General features: G+C 49.1%; 2 protein-coding genes across 2 annotated transcripts in view; one reads left to right on the plus strand and one right to left on the minus strand.

Annotated features, from left to right (window-relative positions):
* Window positions 1-399: 399 nt before the first annotated feature.
* TIMM22 (translocase of inner mitochondrial membrane 22) lies at window positions 400-9,201 on the plus strand. The gene is made up of 4 exons (XM_015823745.1): window positions 400-666; window positions 2,902-3,098; window positions 6,171-6,243; window positions 8,831-9,201. The coding sequence occupies exons 1-4, from the start codon at window positions 417-419 to the stop codon at window positions 8,905-8,907; spliced, it is 597 nt and encodes a 198-aa protein (XP_015679231.1). The 5' UTR covers window positions 400-416; the 3' UTR covers window positions 8,908-9,201.
* A 9,105-nt stretch (window positions 9,202-18,306) lies between these two features.
* ABR (ABR activator of RhoGEF and GTPase) overlaps window positions 18,307-25,751 on the minus strand; it is an 86,744-nt gene continuing 79,299 nt past the window's right edge. Inside the window, exon 18 of the mRNA XM_015823744.1 lies at window positions 18,307-18,401. Within this exon, the coding sequence (XP_015679230.1) occupies window positions 18,312-18,401 (90 nt within the window). The 3' untranslated portion in view covers window positions 18,307-18,311. The remainder of the gene's footprint in view (window positions 18,402-25,751) is intronic.

The following is a 25,751-nucleotide window of genomic DNA, read 5'->3' on the forward strand; positions in this document are numbered from 1 at the left end:
CTGGGTGGTTTCCTTGCAGACCTTTCATGACCCAACTAGGGAACATCATGAGTGCTAGAAGGGAGGGGGGTTTGCGAGAAGAAGGAGGAGGAGGAGGAGGAGGAGGAGGAGGAGGAGGAGTAGTACGATGACTGTGGGGGTCCTGGGTGCTCTCTGAGCTGGGTGGTTTTCTTGCAGACCTTTCATGACCCAACTAGGGAACATCATCAGTGNCTGAAAAGAAGCAGCGTGATTGGGTAAGAGGTGCGCGTGCGCACTCGAATCCAAAATGAATTTTTTTTTTTCCTCCCCTTTGGCCATTGGACTAAATTTCCCATGACGCTCCGCGGCTTTTCCCCCATTGGGAAAGCCGGGGAGAGCGGCGAACGGCATGACGGGAGCTGTAGGCCTCGCGTTCTGAGGCGAGAGTAGCCACCATGGCGGCGGCCTTCCCCAAAGCCCCGAAAAAGAAGCCCGAGGAAGCCGGCAAGGCCACGGAGGCGGCCTTGCCGTTGCAGTACAGCCTCCTGCTGGATTACCTGGTGGGCGAAAAGCGAGGCCCGAGGCCGGATTTCCCGCCGGGCGTCCTCGGGGGCTTCCCGGCGCCCGTCAAGAGCCCCGAGCAGAAGATGGTCGAGCGCGCCATGGAGAGCTGCGCCTTCAAGGCGGCGCTGGCCTGTGTCGGCGGTGGGTGTTTCTGAGGGGGCCCTTGAAGGGCGACTTTTCACCCTTCTGCCTCGCCAGGACTACATCACCCCTCACCCACCACCCCTGCGATATTCCAGTTGGCCGCTAGAGGGCGGCGGAGAGGGAGATCTGCGGTTCTTTCCCCCTGGCGGCTGTGGCGAGAATTGCAGGCCCCCAGTCCTGTTTTGGGGCCTAGGAGTGGGTGGGGAGGATGGGAGATGTAGTTAGCTAGAAAACGTGTTTTAAGTTATTTTATTTTCATTCCTTAATTCAGGGGTTTTCAAACTTGGCCACTTTAAGACTTGTGGACCAACTCCCAGAATTCCTCAGCCAGCCCTGGCTGGCTGAGGAATTGTGGGAGTTAAAGTCCACAAGCTGGCTGACTGGCGGGCTGAGGAATTCTGGGAGTTGAAATCCACAAACCGGCTGATTGGCCGGCTGAGAATTCTGGGAGTTGAAGTCCACAAGCCGGCTGACTGGCTGGCTGAGGAATTCTGGGAGTTGAAGTCCACAAGCCGGCTGACTGGCTGGCTGAGGAATTCTGGGAGTTGAAGTCCACAAGCTGGCTGAGGAATTCTGGGAGTTGAAGTCCACAAGCCGGCTGACTGGCTGGCTGAGGAATTCTGGGAGTTGAAGTCCACAAGCTGGCTGAGGAATTCTGGGAGTTGAAATCCACAAGCTGGCTGATTGGCCGGCTGAGGAATTCTGGGAGTTGAAATCCACAAGCTGGCTGATTGGCCGGCTGAGAATTCTGGGAGTTGAAGTCCACAAGCCGGCTGACTGGCGGGCTGAGGAATTCTGGGAGTTGAAGTCCACAAGCTGGCTGAGGAATTCTGGGAGTTGAAGTCCACAAGCTGGCTGACTGGCTGGCTGAGGAATTCTGGGAGTTGAAGTCCACAAGCTGGCTGACTGAGGAATTCTGGGAGTTGAAGTCCACAAGCTGGCTGACTGAGGAATTCTGGGAGTTGAAGTCCACAAGCTGGCTGACTGGCTGGCTGAGGAATTCTGGGAGTTGAAGTCCACAAGCTGGCTGACTGGCTCGCTGAGGAATTCTGGGAGTTGAAGTCCACAAGCTGGCTGAAGAATTCTGGGAGTTGAAGGCCACAAGCCGGCTGACTGGCCGGCTGAGGAATTCTGGGAGTTGAAGTCCACAAACTGGCTGGCTGAGGAATTCTGGGAGTTGAAGTCCACAAGTCTTAAAGTGGCCAAGTTTGAAGACCCCTGCCTTAATTTAACTATTGGCCCACCCTTCTCAAATAACTCTCTCTCTTTTTATTGAATTTATGAAATTTAGCTTCTCTATTGCCCCTTTTGTATTGTCGTAAATAACTCAAGGCAGGGAACACACAGAATGCTGCTTCATCCTCTTGATTTTCCTCAAAACAACCCCCCTGTGAGGTGGGCTGGGCTGAAAGAGACAGGGGGATTGGCCCAAAATTACTCAGCCAGCCTTTATGCTTTAAGGCAGGACTAGAACTCACCCTCTCCTGGTGATTGGCCCAAAGGCTCTCATGGCTAAGGCAGGATTCCAGATGATTGGCTCAGAGTCACCCACCTGGCTTTCATGCCTAAGGCGGTACTAGAACTCACCATCTCTTGGTGATTGGCCCAAAGTTATCCAGCCGGCTTTCATGGCTAAGGCAGGACTAGAACTCACCGTCTCCTGGTGAATGGCCCAAAGTCACCCGGCCGGTTTTCATGCCTAAGTCAGAACTAGAACTCACCGTTTCCTGGTGATTGGCCCAAAATTACCCAGCTGACTTTCATGCCTAAGGCAGGACTAGAACTCACAGTCTCCTGGTAACTGGCCCAAACTCACCCAGCCAGCTTTCATGCCTAAAGCGGGACTAGAACTCACCGTTTCCCGGTGATTGGCTCGAGGTCACCCAGCTGGTTTTCATACCTAAGGCGGGACTAGAATTCACCATCTCCAAGCAAAGTGACTGGGTGAAGCCAGGTTCACTTAATGACCAAATGATTCACTTAACAACTGCAGGGATTCACTTAGCTATGTCAAGAACGGTCCTAACAGCGGCAAAACTCGCTGAACAGCTGTCTTGCTTACCGACAGAAATGTTGCGCTCAAATTGTGGTCGTAAGTGAAGGACTGTCTGTATGTGACAACCTTGTACAGTGTAAGGAGCACGAAAGCAGGCCTTTTGACCCCCGTTTGCAGGACTCTCCAGAGAGGCGTCCATCGTTTTGACTGACTGCTTTGTGATTCTGATCTGCCAGGCTTCGTGCTGGGGGGCGCCTTCGGCGTGTTCACTGCTGGCATCGATACCAACGTGGGATTTGACCCGAAGGATCCGTACCACACGCCGACAGCCAGAGAGGTCTTGAAAGATATGGGGCAACGGGGCATGTCGTACGCCAAAAACTTTGCCATCGTGGGGGCCATGTTCTCCTGCACCGAGTGCCTGGTGGAATCTGTGAGTAACTTCCTTCTTTTGATCTTGATTGATAAAAGGGTAAGGAGGCTAAATCGTTCGATGAACGGTTGAGGGAAAGGGAGCNGTGGACTTCAACTCCCAGAATTCCTGAGCCAGCATGGGGGAACTAGGGCCCCTTCATGACTTGTGGACTTCAACTCCCAGAATTCCTGAGCCAGCATGGGGGAACTATGGCCCCCTTTATGACTCGTGGACTTCAACTCCCAGAATTCCTGAGCCAGCATGGCTCAGCTTAAAAACTTTCCCTTTCCCCTCATCATGGCTGGCTCAGGAATTCTGGGAGTTGAGGTCCATGAGTCATAAAAGAGCCAAGATTACCTACCCCTGACCTAGCCTATCAAAAAAAACGATTGTGGGGGACATAATGGCAGTCTTCGCTGAAGCCAAATTACTTTGGCCACCAAATTGAGAAGACTCATTGGAGAAGACCCCGATGTTGGGAAAGATGGAAGGCAAAACGAGGAGGGGACGGCAGAGGAGGAGAGGGTTAGTTTCATCAACACAATGAACGTGAATTTGGGCAAACTCTGGGAGACAGTGGAAGACGGGGGCCTGGCGTACTGTGCTCCATAGGATTGCAAAGAGTCAGGCACAACTTAGACTGAACAACGACAACAAAGATAACAGTCTTCCAGTATTTTAGGGGCTGTCAGGGAGAATTATTCTCCAAAGCACCAGAGAGCAGGATAAGAAGCAATGTGACATGATAGCAGTATTCCAGTATTTGAGGGGCTGCCACAAAGAAGAAGAGGGAGTGAAGCTGTCCTCCAAAGTGCCTGAAGGCAGGACAAGAAGCAACGGATGGAAACTGACCGAGAGAAACAACCTGGAATTAAGGAGAAACTTCCTGACAGCGAGAACAATTAACCAGTGGAACAGCTTGCCACCAGAAGTTGTGGGCACCCCATCACTGGAGGTTTTGAAAAAGAGACTAGACAGTCACTTGTCTGAGATGGAATAGGTTCTCCTGCTTGAACGGGGGGCTAGGCTAGAAGACCTCCAAGGTCCCTTCCAGCTCTATTCTAAGCTCATTAAAGAGAGATCCCACCTAAAATTAAGGAGACCGTCACAAATATGAGTCATTTTGCCAAGCATTTGAATTTTAATCACACAACCCTGGGGATGCTGCAAGGGTCGTAAGTGTGAAAATGATCCTAAGTCACTTTTTTTCAGTGCCGTTGTCACTTTGAACGGTCACTAAATGAATGAGTTGTAAATTGAGGATTACCTGCATTCCATAGATTGCTTTTGGTTCTTTGGGCCTGAGAAGTTCCAGTAATGAAAGAAGCCCTTCGCAGCCATTTTGCTTAGCAATGTAATATGCGTTGTTGTTCTTATTACAAGGATCCTTGGGGTCCTTCCTGATGTCAACACCTTGGAATGATTTCCGGTTTCCTACTACGCCACTCAGAAATCCAGACCGTTTCTCCAGTTCTAATCCTCGCCTCCCCTGCATTTCCACGGGAAGCGTTGTGGCCTCTCTGGAGAACCCTCAGAGCTGTGGCGAGAGGTGGGCGGCAAATACATGGGATAAATAAAATAAAAACACCAGAAAGCGGAGAAAGCAGCCTTACTTTTTAGAAGAATGGAGTGGAATAGAATGAGAATTAATTAGAATTAGGAATGAATATAATAGAAATAGAGTAGAGTAGAGTAGAACAGAACAGAACAGAACAGAACAGAACAGAACAGAATATGGAATGGGATGGGATGGAAAATGGAATAGAATAGAATAGAATAGCATAATGAGTAGAATAGAATAGCATAATGAATAGAATAGAACAGAATAGAATAGAACAGAACAGTGGTGGCAAACCTATGGCACGCGTGCCAGAGGCGGCACTCAGAGCCCTCTCTGTGGGCACGCGCGCCATACCCCGGAGATGGCAACTGTCCCTGTTCAACCACCCGCCCGCTAACTAGCCGAGGTCCCGCGTGGCCGGATGCATCCCGGCACGGCTGGTTTCCCTCCCCCCCATTCCGTCCCTCCTGGCCTCGCATGCTCTCCTTTTCCCGGGCACGACCCACTGTATCGCCTCCTCAGCTGTCTGCCGGCCGTCCAGCTCAGAGGCGGCTTCTTTGAATTGCTGGCGATGGGCTGTGGAGCCCCAGAGTGCGCCGGTCGAGGGGCTGGCAGGCTGTGGCTGCTGTCGGGCACCGTCAGCCCCCATGCGCTCTCTGGCCTCTGTGTGTGGGGGCCGATGGTGTCAGGCAGCAGCCGCCCCAGCCCTTGCCTTGCCCCATGGCAATGGCCCCCCGTCCTGCCTCACCTCACCCCGTAAGACGAGCCTCCTGCCCACCGCCCCACCTGCCAGAGACCTCCTGGATCTCCCCCAACCCTGCCCGGCCCCCACAGGCATCCCTCCCCACAAGCAACATTGAGGTGACCACGCTCACCTTGGCCACACCCAACCAGTCTGCCATGACCACCATAGCCACGCCCACCCAGTGGGCCATACCCACTTGGCACCCGGAGATAAATAAGTGGGGTTTAGGTTGCAGTTTGGGCCCTCAGTCTCTAAAAGGTTCGCCATCACTGGAATAGAATATAGAATAGAATAGAATAGAATATAGAATAGAATAGAATATAGAATGGAATAGAATATATAGAATACAATATAGAATACAATATAGAATACAATAGTAGAATAGGAATAGAATAGAATATAGAATACAATAGAATAGTAGAATAGGAATAGAATAGAATATAGAATAGAATAAAATAGAATGTAGAATAGAATAAAATAGAATGTAGAATAGAATAGAATATAGTAGAATAGGAATAGAATATAGAATAGAATATAGAATAGAATAGAATATAGAATAGAATAGGAATGAGAATGAGGAATAGAATTATGAAAAAAAAGAATAGAATAGAATGAGTTGGAAGGTCATCTAGTCCAACCCCCCCTGCTCAGGCAGGAAACCCTCTACCATTCCAGACCCAGGGCTGTCCAATCTCTTCTTAAAGACCTCCAGTGTCGGACAAGATGGTCCACGGAGCGGTCCCTGCGGACGGTGGCCTTGACAGCCTCTTTCTTGCTTCCTTAGTACCGAGGCAAATCCGACTGGAAGAACAGCGTCACCAGCGGATGCATCACCGGCGGGGCCATCGGTTTCAGAGGTGAGAGCGCTGCCTTCCAGCAGTTGGAAGCTCCTCGGAGCACATTCCACCGTGGGATTGGGGCCCAGGCATTCCTGTACCAGGAAGCTGTGCTTGGCGGCTGCTGCTGGCTGAAGCCGAGGGATGGGCTTGCCAGAACGTGGGCAGCGTGCCACTGTTTCTGGGATTTGGGATTTGCAGCTGACACGTCTCCCGCGGATGCCAAAGGGGAAGGAAGTTTAATATTAAGCAGGGTTCAAACGGGGCGAGCGCCTCGTTGGCAGCGGAAACCTTTACAGTTATTTCATTTTTTTTTAAAGGAGCTGGGCCAGCGGAGTTTTTTTCCTTTTCACAATCCCAAGCGCTCATGTTGCCTAACATTAGTCTCTGAGTAAGCTCTTTATGTTGAACTGGATTGATTTAAAAAAAAACTTGGGGGGGGGGCTGTGTCTATGGAGATTCTCAAATCATCCAGGCCACGGTGGTGGTCCCAAAGGTGCTTTTTCAAAAGGCAACTGGATTTTCTCGATTTTTTTTTTCCCTTGAAAATGTTTTGCTTCTTAGGTTCTGCTAAGCTGAACTGACTTGAAATTAAAGAAGCTTCTTGGATGAGAAAGTTTTTAGGAAAAAAAAAACCCCAAGAAAGCCCAGTTGGCTTGTGGGAAAGCACCTTTGGGTTTTTGGGGGAGAGCTACAGCAGTTTTGGAGTCTGTTCCTTCTTCAGATCTGCTGGGGGTACCCTTCCCTAGTGAGGTTTATAAATGGTGGGTGAACCAAGAAATAAAGCCAACGTAAACCATGATGGTCTGTGATGCATGAATCTAGCCCAGTATTTCTCAACCTTGGCAACTTGGCAAGACATGTCGACTTCAACTCCCAAAATTCTCCGGGGAGCATGCTTTAACTGGGGTGGACTTCAGCTCCCAGAATTCCCCAGCCAGCATGCTTTAAGATGAGAGAACTTCAATTCCCAGAATTCCTCAACCAGCATGCTTTAAGATGGGCGGGCTTCAATTTCCAGAATTCCCCAGCCAGTATGCTTTAAAAGGGGAGGACTTCCACTCCCAGAATTCCCAGCCAGCATGCTTGAAGATGGATAAATTTCCACTCTCAAAATCCCCCAGGGAACATGCTTTAAGATGGGCGGACTTCCAACTCCCAGAATTCCCCAGCCAGCAAGGTTCTCCCTTTTGGCCTTTCATGAGGCCTAGAAACTTGGTTTCTGCCCCTGAGCCTGGTGTCCCAGGCATGGGATAGGGCCCATTTCTGGGCTATGAGAATGATTGGTTGCCCGGCTGCTATGTTTTATTTTCATTTAATGTTGTGTATTTTACTGTAAGCAGCCTAGAGTCTCGTAAAAATGAGATGGGTGGCTATATACAAGTAGTCCTCAACTTATGACCGTAACTGAGCCCAGAGTTACGGTTGTGAATTCTGCCAGTCATTAAGCAAGCACACCTGATTTTACAGCTTTTTTTTCAAATAGTTATTAAGTGAATGCTGCCGTCATTCAAAGAACATGGCAGCTGTTATGTGAACACGGTCGCTAAGCGAACCCCTTATTGTACCCATCGTGGGATATTGCCAACAGCCATCAATGTGTGCTGGTTGCTAAGGGCCCCCAATGCAATCACAAGGCCCCAGGGAGGGGGGGAACAGCCATTGGAACGTCTAGACTGGGTCGTCAATAGCTCTGGGGCGTTCCACTGTAACGTTGACCGGTCGCAAAATCAGAGTTCCTCAAGCTTTCCGGGTTGGCGGCCCGGAGAGGGGGAGGGAGAAAAGAGAGGATGGTTTTGTAGGAGGGGAAGGCATGTGAGATGTATGATGTAATGATGGGGACGACTCAGCAGGATCTGTGTCTTTTTAAGAGCCAGCAGGGTCTGTGTCCCTTTAAGAGCCAGCTGGGAGGAGTGTCAAGGTATTGATTTAACAGCTAACCAGCTTATGTAATGTAAGATGTAATGATGGGGACGACTCAGCAGGATCTGTGTCTTTTTAAGAGCCAGCAGGGTCTGTGTCCCTTTAAGAGCCAGTAGGGTCTGTGTCCCTTTAAGAGCCAGCAGGGTCTGTGTCCCTTTAAGAGCCAGCAAGGTCTGTGTCCCTTTAAGAGCCTTTGTATAAAAGGGAAGACTCTGTTGCTGTGTTCTCTCTCTTCTATTTCCTGCTGTAACTGCTATGTGTTGGAGCCTGCTGTATTAACAGGTGTTTGTATATTGTTCCTGGTGTATGATATGGTAGATAGTGTAAGATAAGCCACCATTTAATATAGATCACTGTTTACTGTGTTTCCTCCCGGGTAATCTCAGTGCAACAAGACTGCACGCTCTGACACGCGTGCACGAGCATCTGTTGCTCACGCAAGTGAGGCCGAGAGGACTCGTGAAGCTCGCGTGAGTGGGGCCCCGACACACACCCGCGACACAGACCAACCAGCCACTCACGCGGCCTGGTTGCGAACAGGCCACGGACCGGGAGTGGGCCACGGCCCACAGGTTGGGGACCCCTATCCCTAAGCAACCTGTCGCAAGTTGAGGATTACCTGTAAATCGAACACCCGAATCAAAAACAAATGCATGATCGACTTCTTCTCTCCGTTTCCTTGCAGCTGGCCTCAAAGCCGGAGTCCTCGGCTGCGGGGGCTTTGCCGCCTTCTCCGCCGTGATTGACTACTACTTACGGTAGCAGCTGGGGCCCACCAGCCAGGACCTTCCAGTCTCGGCTGCGGAGGGACAGCAGGCCCGGTGGGCGTCTTGAGCCCCCTGTTAACCCAGCCGGTGAAAATCCAAAATCCGCCACGGTAGGGGAACCACGGAGGAAGAACCCTTGTCAGCTCTTGGGAGCTTCTGCTTCGATTCTGCAAACTGAGCGGCTGGGATATTTTATATTTTATCGCCCTTCCCTCCCCAAAAAAGAATCTTTTTAAGTTCTGCCGGCGTTTGGATTGGGAAGAACACAAAACGTTGCCTTGTTGTTGTTTTTTTCCCAACGTGTCCCACGTTTTTTTTTCCCACGGTCAAAGGGTAACCGGCTAATAAAACGGGAACAGTTTTTCCAATTTTCAGAGGTTTTGGGGTTGTAAATGTTCAGCCGTTTGTGGCTGAAACTCAGATGGCAGCTGGGGGACTCTTGACGGTGTCGGCCGATCTACCGCCAGCTGCCTCTGGAATTCGTCCTCAAGTTACGACAATTGAATCCCAACGTGTTTCTGTGGCTCAGCGTTTTACGACCTTTCCTGCCACGGTTGTTAAGGGAGTCACTGCTGTGGTTAAGTTAGCAGCACGATTGTTAAGTGAATCCGTCCCCCCTTCCCCAAATTGGCTTTGCTTGCGAGAAAGTCACAAAAGGGAATCACACGAACCCGGGACACTGGGACCGTCGTAGATATGAATCAGCTGCCAAGCGTCTGACTTTGACCCTGGGGATGCTACGACGGTCGTTAAGTGTGGAAGACGATCAGAAGTCGCTTTTTCTCTGCCGTCGTAACTTCAAATGGTCACTAAACAAATGTAATATTTGCAGCAAAGGTTGTTTTTGACAGATGATGATGATGATAAATAAATAAATAAATAAAGTTGGAAGGGACCTTAGAGGTCATCTAGTCCAACCCCCTGCTCAAGCAGGAAACCCTATCCCATTTCAGACAAATGGCTGTCCAGTCTCTTCTTAAAAACTTCCAGTGTTGGAGCATTCACAGCTTCTGGAGGCAGGTTGTTCCACTGGTTAATTGTTCTGTCAGGAAGTTTCTCCTTGGTTCCAGGTTGCTTCTCTCCTTGATGAGTTTCCATCCATTGATTCTTGTCCTGCCTTCGGGTGCTTTGGAGAAGAGTTTGACTCCCTCTTCTTTGGGGCAGCCCCTGAGATACTGGAAGACTGCTGTCCTGTCCCCCCTCGTCCTTCTCTTCGTTAAACTAGACAGACCCAATTCCAGCAACCGTTCCTTGTATGTTTTAGCCTTCGATCCCTTAACTAGTGACATCATCAACGTACGTATGTCAAGGACTAGTTTAAGAGTGGTTGAGTTTGTTGACCCCTTCTATGGGGCAGCCCTTCAAGTACTGGAATGCTGCTCTAGCATTCTTTAGGGATTGTAGTATTATAACCCCTAAAGATACTACTATAATATATTATACAGCATATGGTAAATACTGCTATAGCATTCTTTAGGGCAGCGGTTCTCAACCTATGGGTTGCGACCCCATTTGGGGTCGATCAACCATTTCATGGGGGTCACCAAGCAAGGCTGTCCACCATTTTTTTTGTCCGCCATTTTTTTCCCCTTTTCTGGCGGGTGCCTTACCTCCCTTGGGCTGGGCCAGCTGGTGGTCGGCCTGCTCCGTCTCTGCCGCTTGCCAGCTATGCTTCGGCCGATGCAGGGGGCGGAACCACGCATGCGCGGCGCTCCCAGGCAGGGAAAGTCCTCGACTTACGACCGGTTGGGTAGTCCTCGACTTACGACCGGTTTAGTCCTCGTTTAGTCCTCGACTTACGACCGGTTGGGGGTCACGGCATTAAAAAGGTTGAGAACCACTGCTTTAGGGATTCTGCCTCAAAAGATCTGGAAGGGGATCCATGGGGGGGGGGGTGTCTACCAGCGTGGATAACAAAATAACAGAGCTAGAAGGGACCTTGGAGGTCTTCTAGTCCAGCCCCCTGCTCAAGCAGGAGACCCTAGACCAGAGGTAGGCAACCTTGGCTCTTTTATGACTCGTGGACTTCAACTCCCAGAGTTCCTAAGCCAGCCATGCTGAGGGGAAAGGGAAAGTTTTTAAGCTGAGCCATGCTGGCTGAGGAATTCTGGGAGTTGAAGTCCACGAATCATGAAGGGGGGCCATAGTTCCCCCATGCTGGTTCAGGAATTCTGGGAGTTGAAGTCCACGAGTCATAAAGGGGGCCATAGTTCCCCCATGCTGGCTCAGGAATTCTGGGAGTTGAAGTCCACCAGTCATAAAAGAGCCACGGGTACCTACCCCTGCCCTAAACCATTCCAGACAGGTGGCTCTCCAGTCTCTTCTTGGAACCCCCCTCCCCCCAGTGATGGAGCACCCACAACATCTGGTGGCAAGCCGTTCCCCTGGTTCATTGCTCTCCCTGTCAGGAAGTTTCTCCTTAATTCCAGGTTGCTTCTCTCCTTGAATTTTGAACTGGAAGTTTCTTTTATCCCATCCATCTTCCAGCAATCACTCCTGCCATCTAGTCGAGAGTGGACTCATTTGACCCGGGCTTTGGAGCAGATTCGCATGTCGGAATCTCTCCTGGAAAAGGGGGGGGGGAAGCGGTTGGTTTTTCTGCCAACTCTGGGGAGGCGGGCAGGTTGAAACGAGGGGAACTCCCCTAAAATCTGTCGTCCCCCCCCCCCGGTTATGCAACCGCATTATATAATGCTTTTACATAAGCCCCACATGAAGCGGGCAGGGTGTGTGTGTGTGTGTGTTAGAAATCACAACATGACACTCTTTCAGGAAAACGTGAAAAACGTGGTGGCGGAATGGGGACAGACTAGAGCAGGGGTAGGCAACCTTGGCTCTTTTATGACTCATGGATTTCAACTCCCAGAATTCCTGAGTCAGCACAGCTGGCTACACGGGCACGGTCACAAAACAGGTCGTCCTTGATTACAACAATTCATCCAATGATTTTCGAAGTTGCAGCAGCACCGGAAGAAGCGACTTCTGACCGTTTTTCACACTTACGACCGTTGCCACATCCTTACGGTCCAGGGACGATGCTTGGCAACTGACTCATATTTATGACGGTCGCAGTGTCCCCCCCCCCTCCTGGGTCACGCGATCCCCTTTTTCTGACTTTCTGACCGGCAAAGTCAACAGGGAAGCCGGATTCGCCACAATCGTTACTAACTTAACAATGGCAGCGATTCACTTAATGACAAGGGAAAGGTCGTAAAATGGGGCAAAACGCACTCAACACATTCCTCGCTTAGCGACACGGAATCTCGGGCTCCGTTGTGGCCGTCACCCACGCGGTCCCCTTTTGCCACCTTCCGACGAGCCGAGTCAATGGGGAAAGCCGGATTCACTTAACGACGGCATTCTTCACTGCAACCCCCGCAGCGATTCACTTAACAACAGTGAAGGAAAGGTGGTAAAGTGGGGCAAAACTCAAACCAGTTTCTTGTTTAGCCACATAAGTTTTGGGCTGAAGAAATAGGGCACAACTCACGGAATTTCCTTCTCACTTCGCAACAGAAATCGGGGGCTCAAGGTTTGTAGTCGTAAGCCGAGGACTCCGTGTAGGATTGTTCACGTGTGAATGGTGCCCATTCTGGGCGTGCAGCTGTGGCCTTTGCACAGCTTGATCTGATGTGCGGTTGTGCCCGTCCCTTAACTGGGAAGTCTTTCCGACAGTATATCCCGGTCACCTGATGGCTTGACTACTACAATGCACCCTACATGGGGGCTGCCCTGGAAAACTAGCCAGGAAGCTTCAACTGGTCCAGCGGGCAAATGGCACAAAAAGGGACGAGGATGCATCCCTTAAGGCAGGGGTCTTCCAACTTGGCCCTTTGATGACTTGTGGACTTCAACTCCCAGAATTCCTCAGGCACGCTAGCTGAGGAATTCTAGGAGTTGAAGTCCACAAGCTGGAGTCTTCCTTTGATGACTTGTGGACTTCAAATCCCAGAATTCCTCAGACAGGATGCTTTAAGACGGGTCTTCCAACTTGGCCCTTTTTTGACTTGCGGACTTCAACTCCCAGAATTCCTGAGATAGGCATGCTAGCTGAGGAATTCTGGGAGTTGAAGTCCACAAGCTGGGGTCTTCCAACTTGGCCCTTTTATGACTTGTGGACTTTAAATCCCAGAATTCCTCAGACAGGCACGCTGACTGAGGAATTCTGGGAGTCGAAATCCACAAGCTGGGGTCTTCCAACTTGGCCCTTTTTTGACTTGCGGACTTCAACTCCCAGAATTCCTCAGCCAGGCCCACGTCATAAAAGGGCCAAGTTGGAAGACCCCTGCCTTAGAGTCCTGTGATCCAAATTCGGACGCTTGGCAACTGGTTCATATTTACGACCGTCACCTTGACCCCCTTTTGCGACCTTCTCACAAAAGGGAAGCCAGATTCACTTAACCATCATGTGAATGCGAGTAACTTAACAACTGCAGTGATTTCTCTCTTAGCCATTGTGGCAAAAAAAGATGGTCACACGGGGCAAAATTCACTGAACTGTCTCGCTCAGCAAGGGAAAATTTGGGCCGTTAAGTCGAGGACTGCCCGTATCTTGGGTTCGGCTCCTGACACCCAGCCGGTTTATAGACCCAAACCAGCCGTGCGAACAGGCGTCTCCAGGCGTCTCCCGACAGCAGGACCACAAAAACCAGCCTCCTTGCCTTTTCCATGGCAACCACCCTCATTAAGGGAATTATTATAATTGCCAAGTTGACTAATTAAGCTCTGGTATGGTTTTCATTTCTTAACGACTCTCGGATGGTGGATTGAGCCCCCAGGAGAGTTGCAGATCCCGGCTTCTACAGGCAAAGTAGGAGTAGAACACAGGCAGTCCTCAGCTTAACGACCACCACGCGGCCCAAAACGTCTGCCATTCAGTGAGACCTCTGAAAACTGAGCTTTGCCCCGTTTTACGACCGTTCTGGCCACAGTTGTGAAGCGACTCGCTGTAGTTGATAAGTCAGTCACCCGGTCGTTAAGCGAATCCGGCTTCCCCATTGGCTTTGCTTGTCGTAAAGAGGTCGCAAAAGGGGGAATCACGTGACACCCCTCCCCTGGGACACTGCAACTGTCATAAATACGAGTCGGTTGCTAAGCCTCTGAATTTTGATCACGCGAACCCATGGGGAAGCTGCGATGGTCGTAAGTGTGAAAAACAGTCATGTCACTTTTTCCAGGGTTCAGTTGTAACTTTGAACGGTCATTAAACGAACTGTTGTAAGTTGAGGACTACCTGTACAAAATTGGTCCAATTTTGGCTTGGACGTTCCAGCAGTCAGAATTGCCCTTGCAATGGTTGAATACGTACGACGTACGACCGTTCGCTTAGTGGCCGTTTGAAGTTACAACGGCACAGAAAGTGTCCTGTGAAGGTTTTGCAGCATCCCCACAATCAAATCCACAAATGGTATAGGGTTTCCTGCCTGAGCAGGGGGTTGGACTAGATGACCTCCAAGGTCCCGTCCAACTCAACAAATGTTTCGCTTAGCGACAGAAACGTTCACTCAATTGCAGTCATTAACTTGACCACAACTAGCTGTATTCACACAGCCTGTCGGATTTGTGTGAACCTTGCCAATCTTTGTCTTCCTTTACGCGTGGTGTGAGCCCATCCCTTTCGGGTGTATTTGTCGCGCAGGAGCCTGTAACCGGTGTGAACCCGAACGCCAAACCCAAGTGAGCCTGTGCAGCCGAAGTCGTCGCAGTTGTGAGATGTGGGTCCAAAACAACAGCGCACCCCAAGTCATGTTTGCAAACCTATGGCCTCTGCCTTTATGAACATCTTTTAATCTTTTTAGACATAGTTTTTTGTTTTTCATCCACTGAAGTTTGTCATCTACAGGGAAAAAAAAAGAAACCTGCAACAGAAGAGAACCACACACGCACGCACGCACACCTTGCAAATACACCTACGCACAAACACGTCTGTGTGTTTGTGTATATATTTCTGAATTCCAATGTCGCTCCCAAGTTTCTCGTCCAGTCGTAGCTTCCAGAGGGCCAGTTTCTTCTCCCTCCCTCCCACTTTATCTGAAGGAGGCAAAAAAAAAAGTTGTGACTGTACACAACACAACAAGGGAGGGGAAATGTCTTAGATCTTCTTCCTAGGGGTGATTCTGCCTATAAAGGGGGCTTTCTAGCCAAACAGCTAAATGCCGTGTAGGCGTGACAAACACAGATTGTCTTCCACTTCCCTTTAGTGACGGTTTGGAGTTACAATAGCGTTGGGGGGAAAGGGACTTACGACCGGTCCTCACACTTACAACCGGTCCTCACACTTACAACGGTTATACCATTTCCACGGTCAAAATTTAGGCAACAGGCACGTACGTAACAACGGTTGCAGCATCCGGGATATCGTACGATTTCCCCTTTTGTGACCTTTTCCAGCTGACTTCTGACAATCAGTGTCAACCGGGCGGGCGGAGCCTGATTCGCTTAACGGCTGCACGATTCACTTAATGACTGTGGCCATTGGCTTAACAACCGTGGCAAAAAAAAAAAAGGGGTCACATTTTGCAGTGCAATCCAGCTTCAAGTAAATCGACATATATTTGGTCCCTGAACACGGTGACACGTCACCTTCCTGTCCACGCTGCTCACGTCGGATGTTCTTTGCTTTGACAACTGCCCCTTTGAGGGCAGAAGTAGCCTATAATGTGCAGGACGGATGTGGGGATAACTTCTTTGGTTGTGGGGAGGGGGGTTAGTTGGCAAGAAAACGTGGTCCTGGGTTGGGGGGGGTCTGCTGGGCACCCCAGGGAAACGGGCCATCCCGTAAGCGAGGCTCTTAATTGAAAAGCAGCTTCTTGTCTCGGTCTAAAAAGAAAAATTGTAAAAGCCCAGCGAACACTGCCACTGCGCAGGGCACCGTTATCGTCTTTATTTCAGGTAGTCCTCGAATTAACAACGGTTCACTCAGTGACCGTTCAAAGCTTCAACGGCACTGGGGGAAAAAAAGGGACGTAGGACCGTTTTTCACGCTTAACGAACCGCCGCGTCGTCCCCCGCGGCTTCGCGGTCGAAATTCAAACGCTTGGCAACCGACTCCTATTTAGGACGGTCGCCGTGTCCCGTGTGTGTGTTGTGTGCGTGTGTGACCCGATTCCCCTGTTGTGATCTTCCAACAAGCAAAGTCAAGGGGGATGTGTGTGAAGCCAGACTAATTTCATTAACAACGGCGATGGTTCGCTGAACGACCTGTGTGGAGAAAGGTCGTAAAATGGGGCACGACGCGCTCACGACACCTACGTCTCGCTTAGCAGCAGAACTGCTGGGCTCATTCGAGGCCGTTAAGTCGAGCACTACCTGTATTTATTCACTAAGAAATCTTTACGGATTGCCCGGTTGACGCAAATAGAGGATTCCATACAGCTTACAAAATTTAAATAATAATAATAATTATACTAAGGCGCTGCTCAGCTTCTGGCCCCCCTTCCTGGTCTTTCGAGCCGAACAAATGGATGTGGAAAGAGGGAGAAGGAGAGAGAAAGACAGCTCCTAAGTCACCTTCTCGCCCAGCCAAATAGTCCTGAATTTCAGTTGCCCCCCAAAATCCTGTTTTTATTATTATTATTCTTGAGATGAAGACCGAGTCAGCCCCCAATACCTCACTAAATATCGTTCTAGAGGGAACATCGGATTTGGATACACTCTCTTTCTTGCACACAGACACACACGTACATCACACACACACATACACACACACATCCAGCACGTCTAAGGCTAGCCAGGCAAGCCACCGCTTCTTCGTTCTGCTGCCCTAAGAGTACCTTACAGGATGAGCTTTGGGGGCTAAGCATGGATCGATCCTCAGCTGCGCCATGCACAGCTACAAAGCCGATGGATAAGAACTGCAGGGCAAAGCAAACACACACACACACACACACACACATCGCAAAATTAAACAATAACCTGGGATAGGAACCAGAGCCGGACTAGGCCTCCTCGAGGCCACCACTCAACACCTTGCTTGCCTTGATGGAGGAAGAAAGCGCTCGGTTCGAGATCTGGATCCAGCAGGCAAGACAACTGAGCGAAGGGGGGAAGGAGAAGAGACAAGCGAAGGAAGGAAGGAAGGAAGGAGAGAAGAAGGGAAGAGAAAAGAAAAGGGAGAAGGAGAAGAAGGAACAGAACTGAGAGAAGAAGAGAGGGAAGGAGAAGATGGAAAAAGATGAGAAGAAGGAAAGAAAAGGAAAAGGAAGGAGAAGGGAAGAAGGAGAAGGAAAAGAAGAGGGATATAAGGAGAAAGGAAGAAGGAGAAGGAGAAGAGAAAGAAGCGAAGGAGAATGGAAGAGAGAAGGAAAAGGAGAAGAAGAAAGAAGAAGGGACGACAAGGAGGTGAAGGAGAAGGAAAAGGGAAGAAGGAGAACGGACAAGGGAGAAAAGAAAAAGAAAAGACGGGAATACAAGAAATAGAAGAGAGAAAAGGGGAGAAGGAGAATGGAAAAGGGAGAAGGAAAAGAAGAAAAGGGAAGACAAGAAGTAGAAGAGGGAAAAAGGAAGGAGAATGGGAGAGGGAAAAGGGAAGAAGGAGAAGGGAAAGAAAAAAGGAAAAGGAATAGAAGAGTGGAAAAGAAGGAGAAGGAGAATGGAAGAGGGAGAAGGAAAAGAAGAAAAGGGAAGACAAGAAGAGGGAAAAGGAAGGAGAATGGGAGAGGGAAAAGAGAAGAAGGAGAACAGAAAGAAAAAAAGAGGGAAAGGGAATAGAAGAGAGGAAAAGAAGGGGAGAAGGAGGAAAAAGGAAGGAGAATGGGGGAGGGAAAAGGGAAGAAGGAGAACGGGAAGAAAAGAAGAGGGAAAAGGAAGAGTGGAAAAGAAGGGGAGAAGGAGAATGGAAGAGGGAGAAGGAAAAGAAGAAGAAGAAGAACAGAAGTGTGCTGGAGAAGCAAAATCAAAGCTGAAGTGCCACTCATGCAACAACCAACGGCAGAGCAGAAAGAACGAAAGCCTCGATTCAGAACCGCAAGGGAGAAACAGGAGAGAGACTCGGCTGCTCTCGCACTCTGTGCAACCCAGAAGATGACAACTTTCTGGAAAAGCACGGACCTCCGCTCAAAACCGGGCCCCGACCCTTGTCCGTGGCTCGCTTCCTCTCTGCGACTCAAAGGACGTCCGTCCGAACGACTCGGGCCCGTGTCGAGGTGCAGAAGGTGGGCTGTTGTGCAGAAAAAGAGCTGGACTCGTCGGAGGCGGGGGGGGGGAGAAGGGCTAGGAAAAAAGACGTATACAAAAACAGTCCGGGGTGGGGGCTGCGCAGGCTGAGTTTGCCCCCGAAGAGCCCCCCGCAAAAAACCCCTCCACAGGGTCAGCGTCCAGAAGCCGCTTCTGCCCGGGGCCTTCCTTTTCTCCCCGCTTAGAAAAAAACGAGGATGGTGATCACGGCCGCGGAACTGCCCGCTACACATCCGTGGAGAAGTAGACGGCATTGTGTTTCAGCTCGGCGAAGGAGATGGGCGCGTGTTGCAAATAGTACAGCAGGACTTGAACCTGGGGAAGGAAAAAAACAACAACAACGCCACAATGTGAGACAAAAACGAGGGATTCACGCGTCACTGTGCCCCAGACTCGTTCAAGTGATGCCAACGGGGAGGAATTCGCAAGAGAAACTCAAGATTTCCCTCCATGGAGTCGCTTGACAAAGGATGGATTCAAGAGCAGAGCGGAGACGGAGGCTTCAAAGCCCACCTTCTGGAAAAGCTTAAAATAGAAGGGAGTAGAGCTGGAAGGGACCTCAGGGGTCATGTAGTCCAGCCCCCTGCTCAAGCATAGCTGGCTCAGGAATTCTGGGAGTTGAAGTCCACGAGTCATAAAAGAGCCAAGGTTGCCTACCCCTGGTCTAACCTCTTCTTAAAAACCTCCAGTGATGGAGTACCCACAACCTCTAGTGGCAAGCTGTTCCACTGGTTAATTGTCCTCACTGTCAGGAAGTTTCTCCTTAATTCCAGGTTGCTTCTCTCTTTGATCAGTTTCCAATCATTGTTTCTTGTCCTGCCCTCTGGTGCTTTGGAGAATCCAACACTAGAGATTTTTAAGACGAGATTGTACACCTAGGGTGTTTGTCTGAAATGGTATAAGGTTTGTTGCTTGAACGGGGTTGGGCTAGAAGACCTCCAAGGTCCCTCCCAACTCTGTGATTCTGTTATTTTAATCCTCTTCTTCCAGGTTAGCTACTGCAAATCACAGGAATCTTTCCCTAATTTCAACAGCTGCTTCGGCCGGGCACATAAGGGTAGTCGTCAGCTTACAATTATTCATTTAGTGACCGTTCAAAGTTACAACGGCACTGAAAAAAAATAACTTACGACCAATTTTCACACCTATGACAGTTGCAGCATCCTCGCAGTCGTAGGATCACAATTTGGGCGCTTGCCAACGGGCTCGTATTTATGACGGTGGCAGTGTGCCCGGGTCACGTGATCCTCCTTGGCGATCTTCTGACAAGCAGAGGTCACGGGGACGCCGGATTCGCTTAACGACCGTGTTCCTAACTTAACTGCAGTGATTCACTTAACAACGGCGGCGAGAAAGGTCGTAAAATGGGGCAAAACTCCCTTAACAACTGTCTCGCTTAGCCGCGGATATGTTGGGCTCCACTGTGGTCTGAAATTTTATAAGAGTTTCCTGCTTGGGTGAGGGGGTTGGACTAGATGACCTGTAAGGTCCCTTCCCGCTCTTGTGATTCTGTTAAGTCAATTTCTGTTCTGGAAATTCCTACTCTAAGGCGATTGGATGGATTTGATTCAAATCATTTCTCAGCACGGACGGACCCAAACTCTGAACGTCGGGAACGCTGAGTCCCAGTCGCTTGATTTGATTTCGCAGCCTTTGGGGGCAGGAAGAAAACGCTGGCATTAATTCCAAAAAAGGCAATTGGGTTCAAACGTCTGAATTAAATTAAATTGTTTCTTTTCTGAATCCAGTTTGAAAGTCCAAATTAGATTTGGCGTGATTCGCACAGCCGAGAGAAGCACATAAAAAAACATTTGGGGCTTCTGATAGCAATCGGAATTTTGCCCAGTCTTTAAAGAGGTCAATGTTGTTTTTTATTGTATAATCTTCGTGCTCCAATACTAGATTTGAAGGCTAAGGCACCAACAGAGAAAGTGGGAAACAGTGAATTCTAGCCCTGCCTTAGGCATAGCCGACTGGGTGACTATGGGCCAATCACCCGAAGACGGTGAGTTCTAGTCCTGCCTTAGGCATAGCTGGCTGGGTGACTTTGGGCCAATCACCAGGAGACAGTGAGTTCTAGTCTTGCCCTAGTCATGAAAGCCCGCTGGAAGACTTTGGGCCAGTCACCAGAAGATGGTGAGTTCTAGTCTTGCCCTAGGCATGAAAGCAAGCTGGGTGACTTTGGGCCAATCACTAGATGGTGAGTTCTAGTCCCGCCTTAGGCATAGCAGGCTAAGTGACTTTGGGCCAGTCACCAGGAGACGGTGAGTTCTAGTCCCGCCTTAGCATGAAAGCCAGCTGGGTGACTCTGGGCCAATCACTAGGAGACGGTGAGTTCTAATCCCGAGTTCTAATCCCGCCTTAGGCATGAAAGCCAGCTGGGTGACTATGGGCCAGTCACCAGGAGACTGTGAGTTCTAGTCCTGACTTAGGCATAGCCAGCTGGGTGACTTTGGGCCAATCACCAGGAGATTGTGAGTTCTAATCCCGCCTTAGGCATGAAAGCCAGCTGGGTGACTATGGGCCAGTCACCAGGAGACGGTGAGTTCTAGTCCCACCTTAGGCGTGAAAACTAGCTGGATGATAGGGCAAGTCAGCCCAGCCCACCTCACAGGACTGTTGTGGGAGTAATAGAAGGATGGTGATGTCTTGGGCATGTTCACCGCCCTGAGTTCTTTGTAAAAATAATAAAGGTGGGATACACATCAAAATAAAACAATAAAAGAACAATACATTAAATTACGGGCCTCTCTCCTAACTCTTCCCTTTTACACGCAAAGAGCAAATACGCGCTTGGCAATGCAGACAAAAACGGCCTCACTTACCCGACACGACAAACACACACACACCCCAAAAAAGTCAAGCTGCTGTTTCAATTGGCAAACTTTGCAAAGTGCAATGGGGAAACCGAGGCGGCTCGGAGCTTGCGGTCCAATTTAATTCCCCCCCCTCCCTAAACGGGAGGATCACCTTTCGTACAATCTGATTTGCAGCGGACCCCTCCCCAAGGAAGACCACCCTGCAGAGGAGGCCGGCCGGACCCCAGCAGCCGTGGAGATCTTCTCCACCCTGACCCCATGCCACCCCACTGTGCTGGTCAACTCTGCAGGGTTCCCGTCCCGCCGGTTACCTGCGCCATCACATCGTGGGACCAGATGTCGGAGGCCAGCATGACGTGCCCTTTGCTCTCCGCTTCCGAGGGTCTCAACAACGTCGGGCCGAAGACGGTGGCCAGATTGTACAGCGACATTTTGTTGACGGGCTCCTTCTCGGCAACCCTGTGGCGACGAGACGAGAGGGTTTCAGAAGCCCGGGAGAATCAGATGCCAACGTGGCTGAACTCGATCTTTGATCCCTTGCCGAGCCCCGATGGAAAGGGAGGATTTCCCCCCACATTTTCCCAACCCTCGTCCTCCCTTCCCCGCTGTTCCCAACCCCGGAAAAAGGACACAACTGGGATGGCAATCCTACAGGTAGCCCTCGGACTCACGACCACGGTCAAGCCGAAACGTTCCGTCGCTAAGCGAGGCAGTTGTTAAGGGAGTTTCGCCCCATTTATTATCTTTTTTTTTTTGGCCACGGTTGTTAAGTGAATCATGAGGTCGTGAAGTGAACCTGGCTTCTCCACTGACTTTGTTGGTCACAAGTTTGCAAAAGGGGATCACATGACCCCCCGGGGACACTGCGACGGTCGTAAATGCGAGTTAGCTGCCAAGTTTTCATCATGTGACTGGGGAGGTTGCAACGGTCAAAAGGGAGAAAAATGGTTAAAGCTCACTTTTTCCAGTGCCGTTGTAACTTCGAGCGGTCACTAAATGAACGGTCGTAAGTGGAGGACTACTTATATGCCTTGGCAACTTTAAGATCTATGGACTTCGATTCCCAGAATCCCCCAGCCAGGTCTAGTATCCCCAGCCAGCATGGCTTAAGATGGGCAATGTCCACCCCTCTTAAAGCAGGCTAGCTGGGGAATTCTGGGAGTTGGGAGTCCATCCCTTAAAGCATGCTGGCTGGGGGATTCTGGGAGTGGAAGTCCATCCCTTAAAGCATGCTGGCTGGGGAATTCTGGGAGTGGAAGTCCACCCTTCTTAAAGTATGCTGGCTGGGGGATTCTGGGAGTTAAAATCCATCCCTCTTAAAGCAGGACAGCTAGCAAATTCTGAGAGTGGAAGTCCACCCTTCTTAAAGCATGCTGACTGGGGAATTCTGGGAATTGAAGTCCAGAAGTCTTAAAAGTTGTCAAGGTTGGAAACCCCTGTTCTATGCAGTTCCAAACTCACCTTTTGCAGTTCCCATCTTCTGCCCAAATTTGATGCTTCAGAGATCTCCCACCCACCCGTTCCTTCACTGTGACCCAACACACACACACACACACACGCACACTCACACACATTGCATCAACCCCATCCCAGAAACCAGGGAGCAAAGATGGCTACAGCGAGAGACAGCTGTGTGCAATTGCTATCCTCTCTCTCCACAACAAACAAGCTGAACACACTGGAGCCCTGCCCTGCCACACAGATGTGGAACGAGGCATGTTTCCGGCCCTGAGTGAGGCACCCCGTGGATTTCCATCGCAAGCCCCTTTAAGTCTCTATCTCTCTCCCCCCACACCACTCATTTTTCAGTTGCTTGCCATTCCTCCTTCCACGCTGGGGTTAAGCCCAGGAGAGGGAGGTGAGAGCGTGCAAAGCTTCCAGTCCTCAATTCCAAAATTCCCCACGGTGTGTTTCTCGGGCCAGCTGGGCCCTGCACGAAACGGTACCGTGTCCTTAAGACTCCGGGGGCAAGCGAGGACAGGGCATTCTGCAGACCCCCAAGCCCCAAATGAGGAGGGGGTTTGGACCTCTCAGCCCCAGCGCCCCTCCCTCTCTGAACCCCTTCCTCGTCTCCCTGCCAACAGGGATGTAAAAATGCCCGTGGGGCAGAATTTTATTTTATTTTATTTTTAAAAAGCAGCATCGGATGGAATCCGAAGCCGTCCCCCCCCCCTCAAAAAAAAATGCACAATCCTTTTTGTCTTTTTTGCAAAGACAGGGAAATTCCTTCCTGAAAGCTTTGAAGCGAGAGCGGGGGTGGGGTGCAGTTTAGGAAGTACCCCTATTAATGTAAAAAAAGTTTTGCATTCCTCTTAATGCACCCAAAAAAAAAAAAAAAAGAAAGGAAATAAAATAAGGCTTATTTCTCCAGGCTAAAAGGAATTCCCCCCCCCCTCTTTCCTCTGTTTTGGAAACATTCTTTTACCCTTTTTTTTTTTAAAGCGTTGCTCTTAAATTTTAATTTAGAGCTCTATTTTTTTGTGAGGCCGGTCGAAGCGTGTTAAGATTTATCCTGGCTGTTTGTGGGTGGGCTTTTTTCCCCCGTTCCCAATACAATTAGTCCCAATGAATAATACAGTTCATTTAAGGGATGGGTTGAAGTTAACAATGGCACAGAGAATAATAATAATGATGATGATGATGATGATGATGATGATGATGATGATGATGATGATGATGATGAATAATAATAACAATAATAATAATAATAATAATAATAATAATAATAATAATAATAATGATGATGATAACTGGAGCACCACTTGAACACCATTGGCATTGACAAATTCGCCATCAGTCAATTGCAAAAGGCGGCCTTACTAGGAACCACCTCCATCCTGCGACGAGATCTGTAATACCATCAAACATCCACATCTGCCTATCCCAGGTCCTGGGTAAGGACTCGATGGGTAGACAACATGCCAAATCCAGTGTAAACATCTGGCTGACTGTGCCATAATAATAATAATAATAATAATAATAATAATAATATCCACATCTGCCTATCCCAGGTCCTGGGTAAGGACTCGATAGGTAGACAAAATGCCAAATCCAGTCTGAACATCTGGCTGACTGTGCAATGATCCATAATAATAATAATAATAAATAAATAATAATAATAATAGTAAAGTTGGAAGGGACCTTGGAGGTCATCTAGTCCAACCCCCTGCTCAGGTAGGAAACCCTATACCCTTTCAGACAAATGGCTTATGTCTGTTTTTCACGCTTAACAACCGTTGAGGCATCCCCGTGGTCATGTGATCAAACATTCGGATGCTTGGCAATTGACTCATATTTATGACGGTCACAGCGTCCCCGGGGTCATTTGGTGACTTTCTGACAAGCCAAGTAATGGGAGAGCCAGGTTCACTTATGAACCGTGGGACTCACTTAGCACCTGCAGTGATTCACTTAATAACGTGGAAAGAGCTAGAGCTAAGAAGAAGTTTCCTGACAGTGAGAACAATGAACCAGTGGAACTCCTTGCCTCCAGAAGTTGTGAATGTTCCAATACTGGAAGTTTTTAAGAAGAGACTGGGCAGACATTTGTCTGAAATGGTATTGGGTTTCCAGCCTGAGCAGGGGGTTGGACTAGATGACCTCCAAGGTCTCTTCCAACTGTTATTCTATTCTATTCTATTCTATTCTACTCTATTCTACTCTATTCTTTCTTTCCATATTCTATTCTATTCTATTCTATTCTATTCTACTCTATTTCTTTCCATATTCTATTCTATTCTATTCTATTCTATTCTATTCTATTCTATTCTATTCTATTCTATTCTATTCTATTTGATTCGATTCGATTCTAAACTCAACTCAACTCATCTCAACCAATGCTTCATTTAGCCACAGAAATTTGGCCCACCGTTCTGGTCGTAAGTGGGGGACTATCTGTAACTTGCCGGCTATCCTGGAAAGCTTGAAAGGGAATGAAGGCAGGTGGGACGGAAAACGGGAATGTGCAAAGGAAATCCAGTCAGAGCTCAAGAAGCTTCTAGGAGGAGAAGCGAAATGTCTTCAGAGAAAAACAGGAAAGCCCAGCTGCCTCGTGGAAAAAACACCTTTGGGTGCAAGAGAAATGAGTGAAAAAATTAACGAAAGACACACACACACACCCGCTTAAGATGGGGAAACTCACCGTTTTAAGTGTTCTAGGAGGAAGAGGAAGGTGATGAGGTTGGGGTCCGGGAGGGACCGTAGAAGATGCAGCATGCAATTTTCCTTGGCCGAGGGGTCGGAAAGCGCTAGGAAAAAAACAAAACAAAAACCCAAATGGAATTAAAGAGAAAAGAAGTGGGTAGGTGGTAATAATAATAGTAATAGTAATAATAATAATAATAATAATAATAATAATAATAATAATAGGTGAGAAGCAAAACGTTTTCAAGGGAAAAAAAACCCAAGAAAGTCTAGTTGCCTTTTGGAAAGGCACATAATAAAATAATAAAGTTGGAAGGGGCCTTGGAGGTCATTTAGTCCAACCCCCCTGCAGGAAATCCTATACCATTTCGGACAAATGGCTGTCCAGTCTCTTCTTAAAAACTTCCAGTGTTGGAGCATTCACAGCTTCTGGAGGCAAGGAGTTCCACTGGTTAATTGTTCTAACTGTCAGGAAGTTTCTCCTTAGTTCTAGGCTGCTTCTCTTCTTGATTAATAATAATAATAATAATAATAGTTCTAGGTTGCTTCTCTCCTTGATTAATAATAATAATAATAATAATAGTTCTAGGTTGCTTCTCTCCTTGATTAATAATAATAATAATGATAAAGTTGGAAAGGACCTCTGAGGTCATCTAGTCCAACCTCCTGCTCAGGCAGGAAACCCTATACCATTTCGGACAAA

Source organism: Protobothrops mucrosquamatus, unplaced genomic scaffold (genome assembly GCF_001527695.2).
Source record: "Protobothrops mucrosquamatus isolate PMUCROS unplaced genomic scaffold, P.Mucros_1.0 scaffold1973, whole genome shotgun sequence".
Taxonomy (NCBI): Eukaryota; Metazoa; Chordata; class Lepidosauria; order Squamata; family Viperidae; genus Protobothrops; species Protobothrops mucrosquamatus.

Coding starts and splice junctions, on each gene's coding strand:
- TIMM22 (XM_015823745.1), top strand. CDS start 417: ATGGCGGCGGCCTTCCCCAAAGCCCCGAAAAAGAAGCCCGAGGAAGCC. Junction 3,099..6,170: donor CCGAGTGCCTGGTGGAATCT/GTGAGTAACTTC, acceptor TTGCTTCCTTAG/TACCGAGGCAAATCCGACTG. Junction 6,244..8,830: donor CGGGGCCATCGGTTTCAGAG/GTGAGAGCGCTG, acceptor GTTTCCTTGCAG/CTGGCCTCAAAGCCGGAGTC.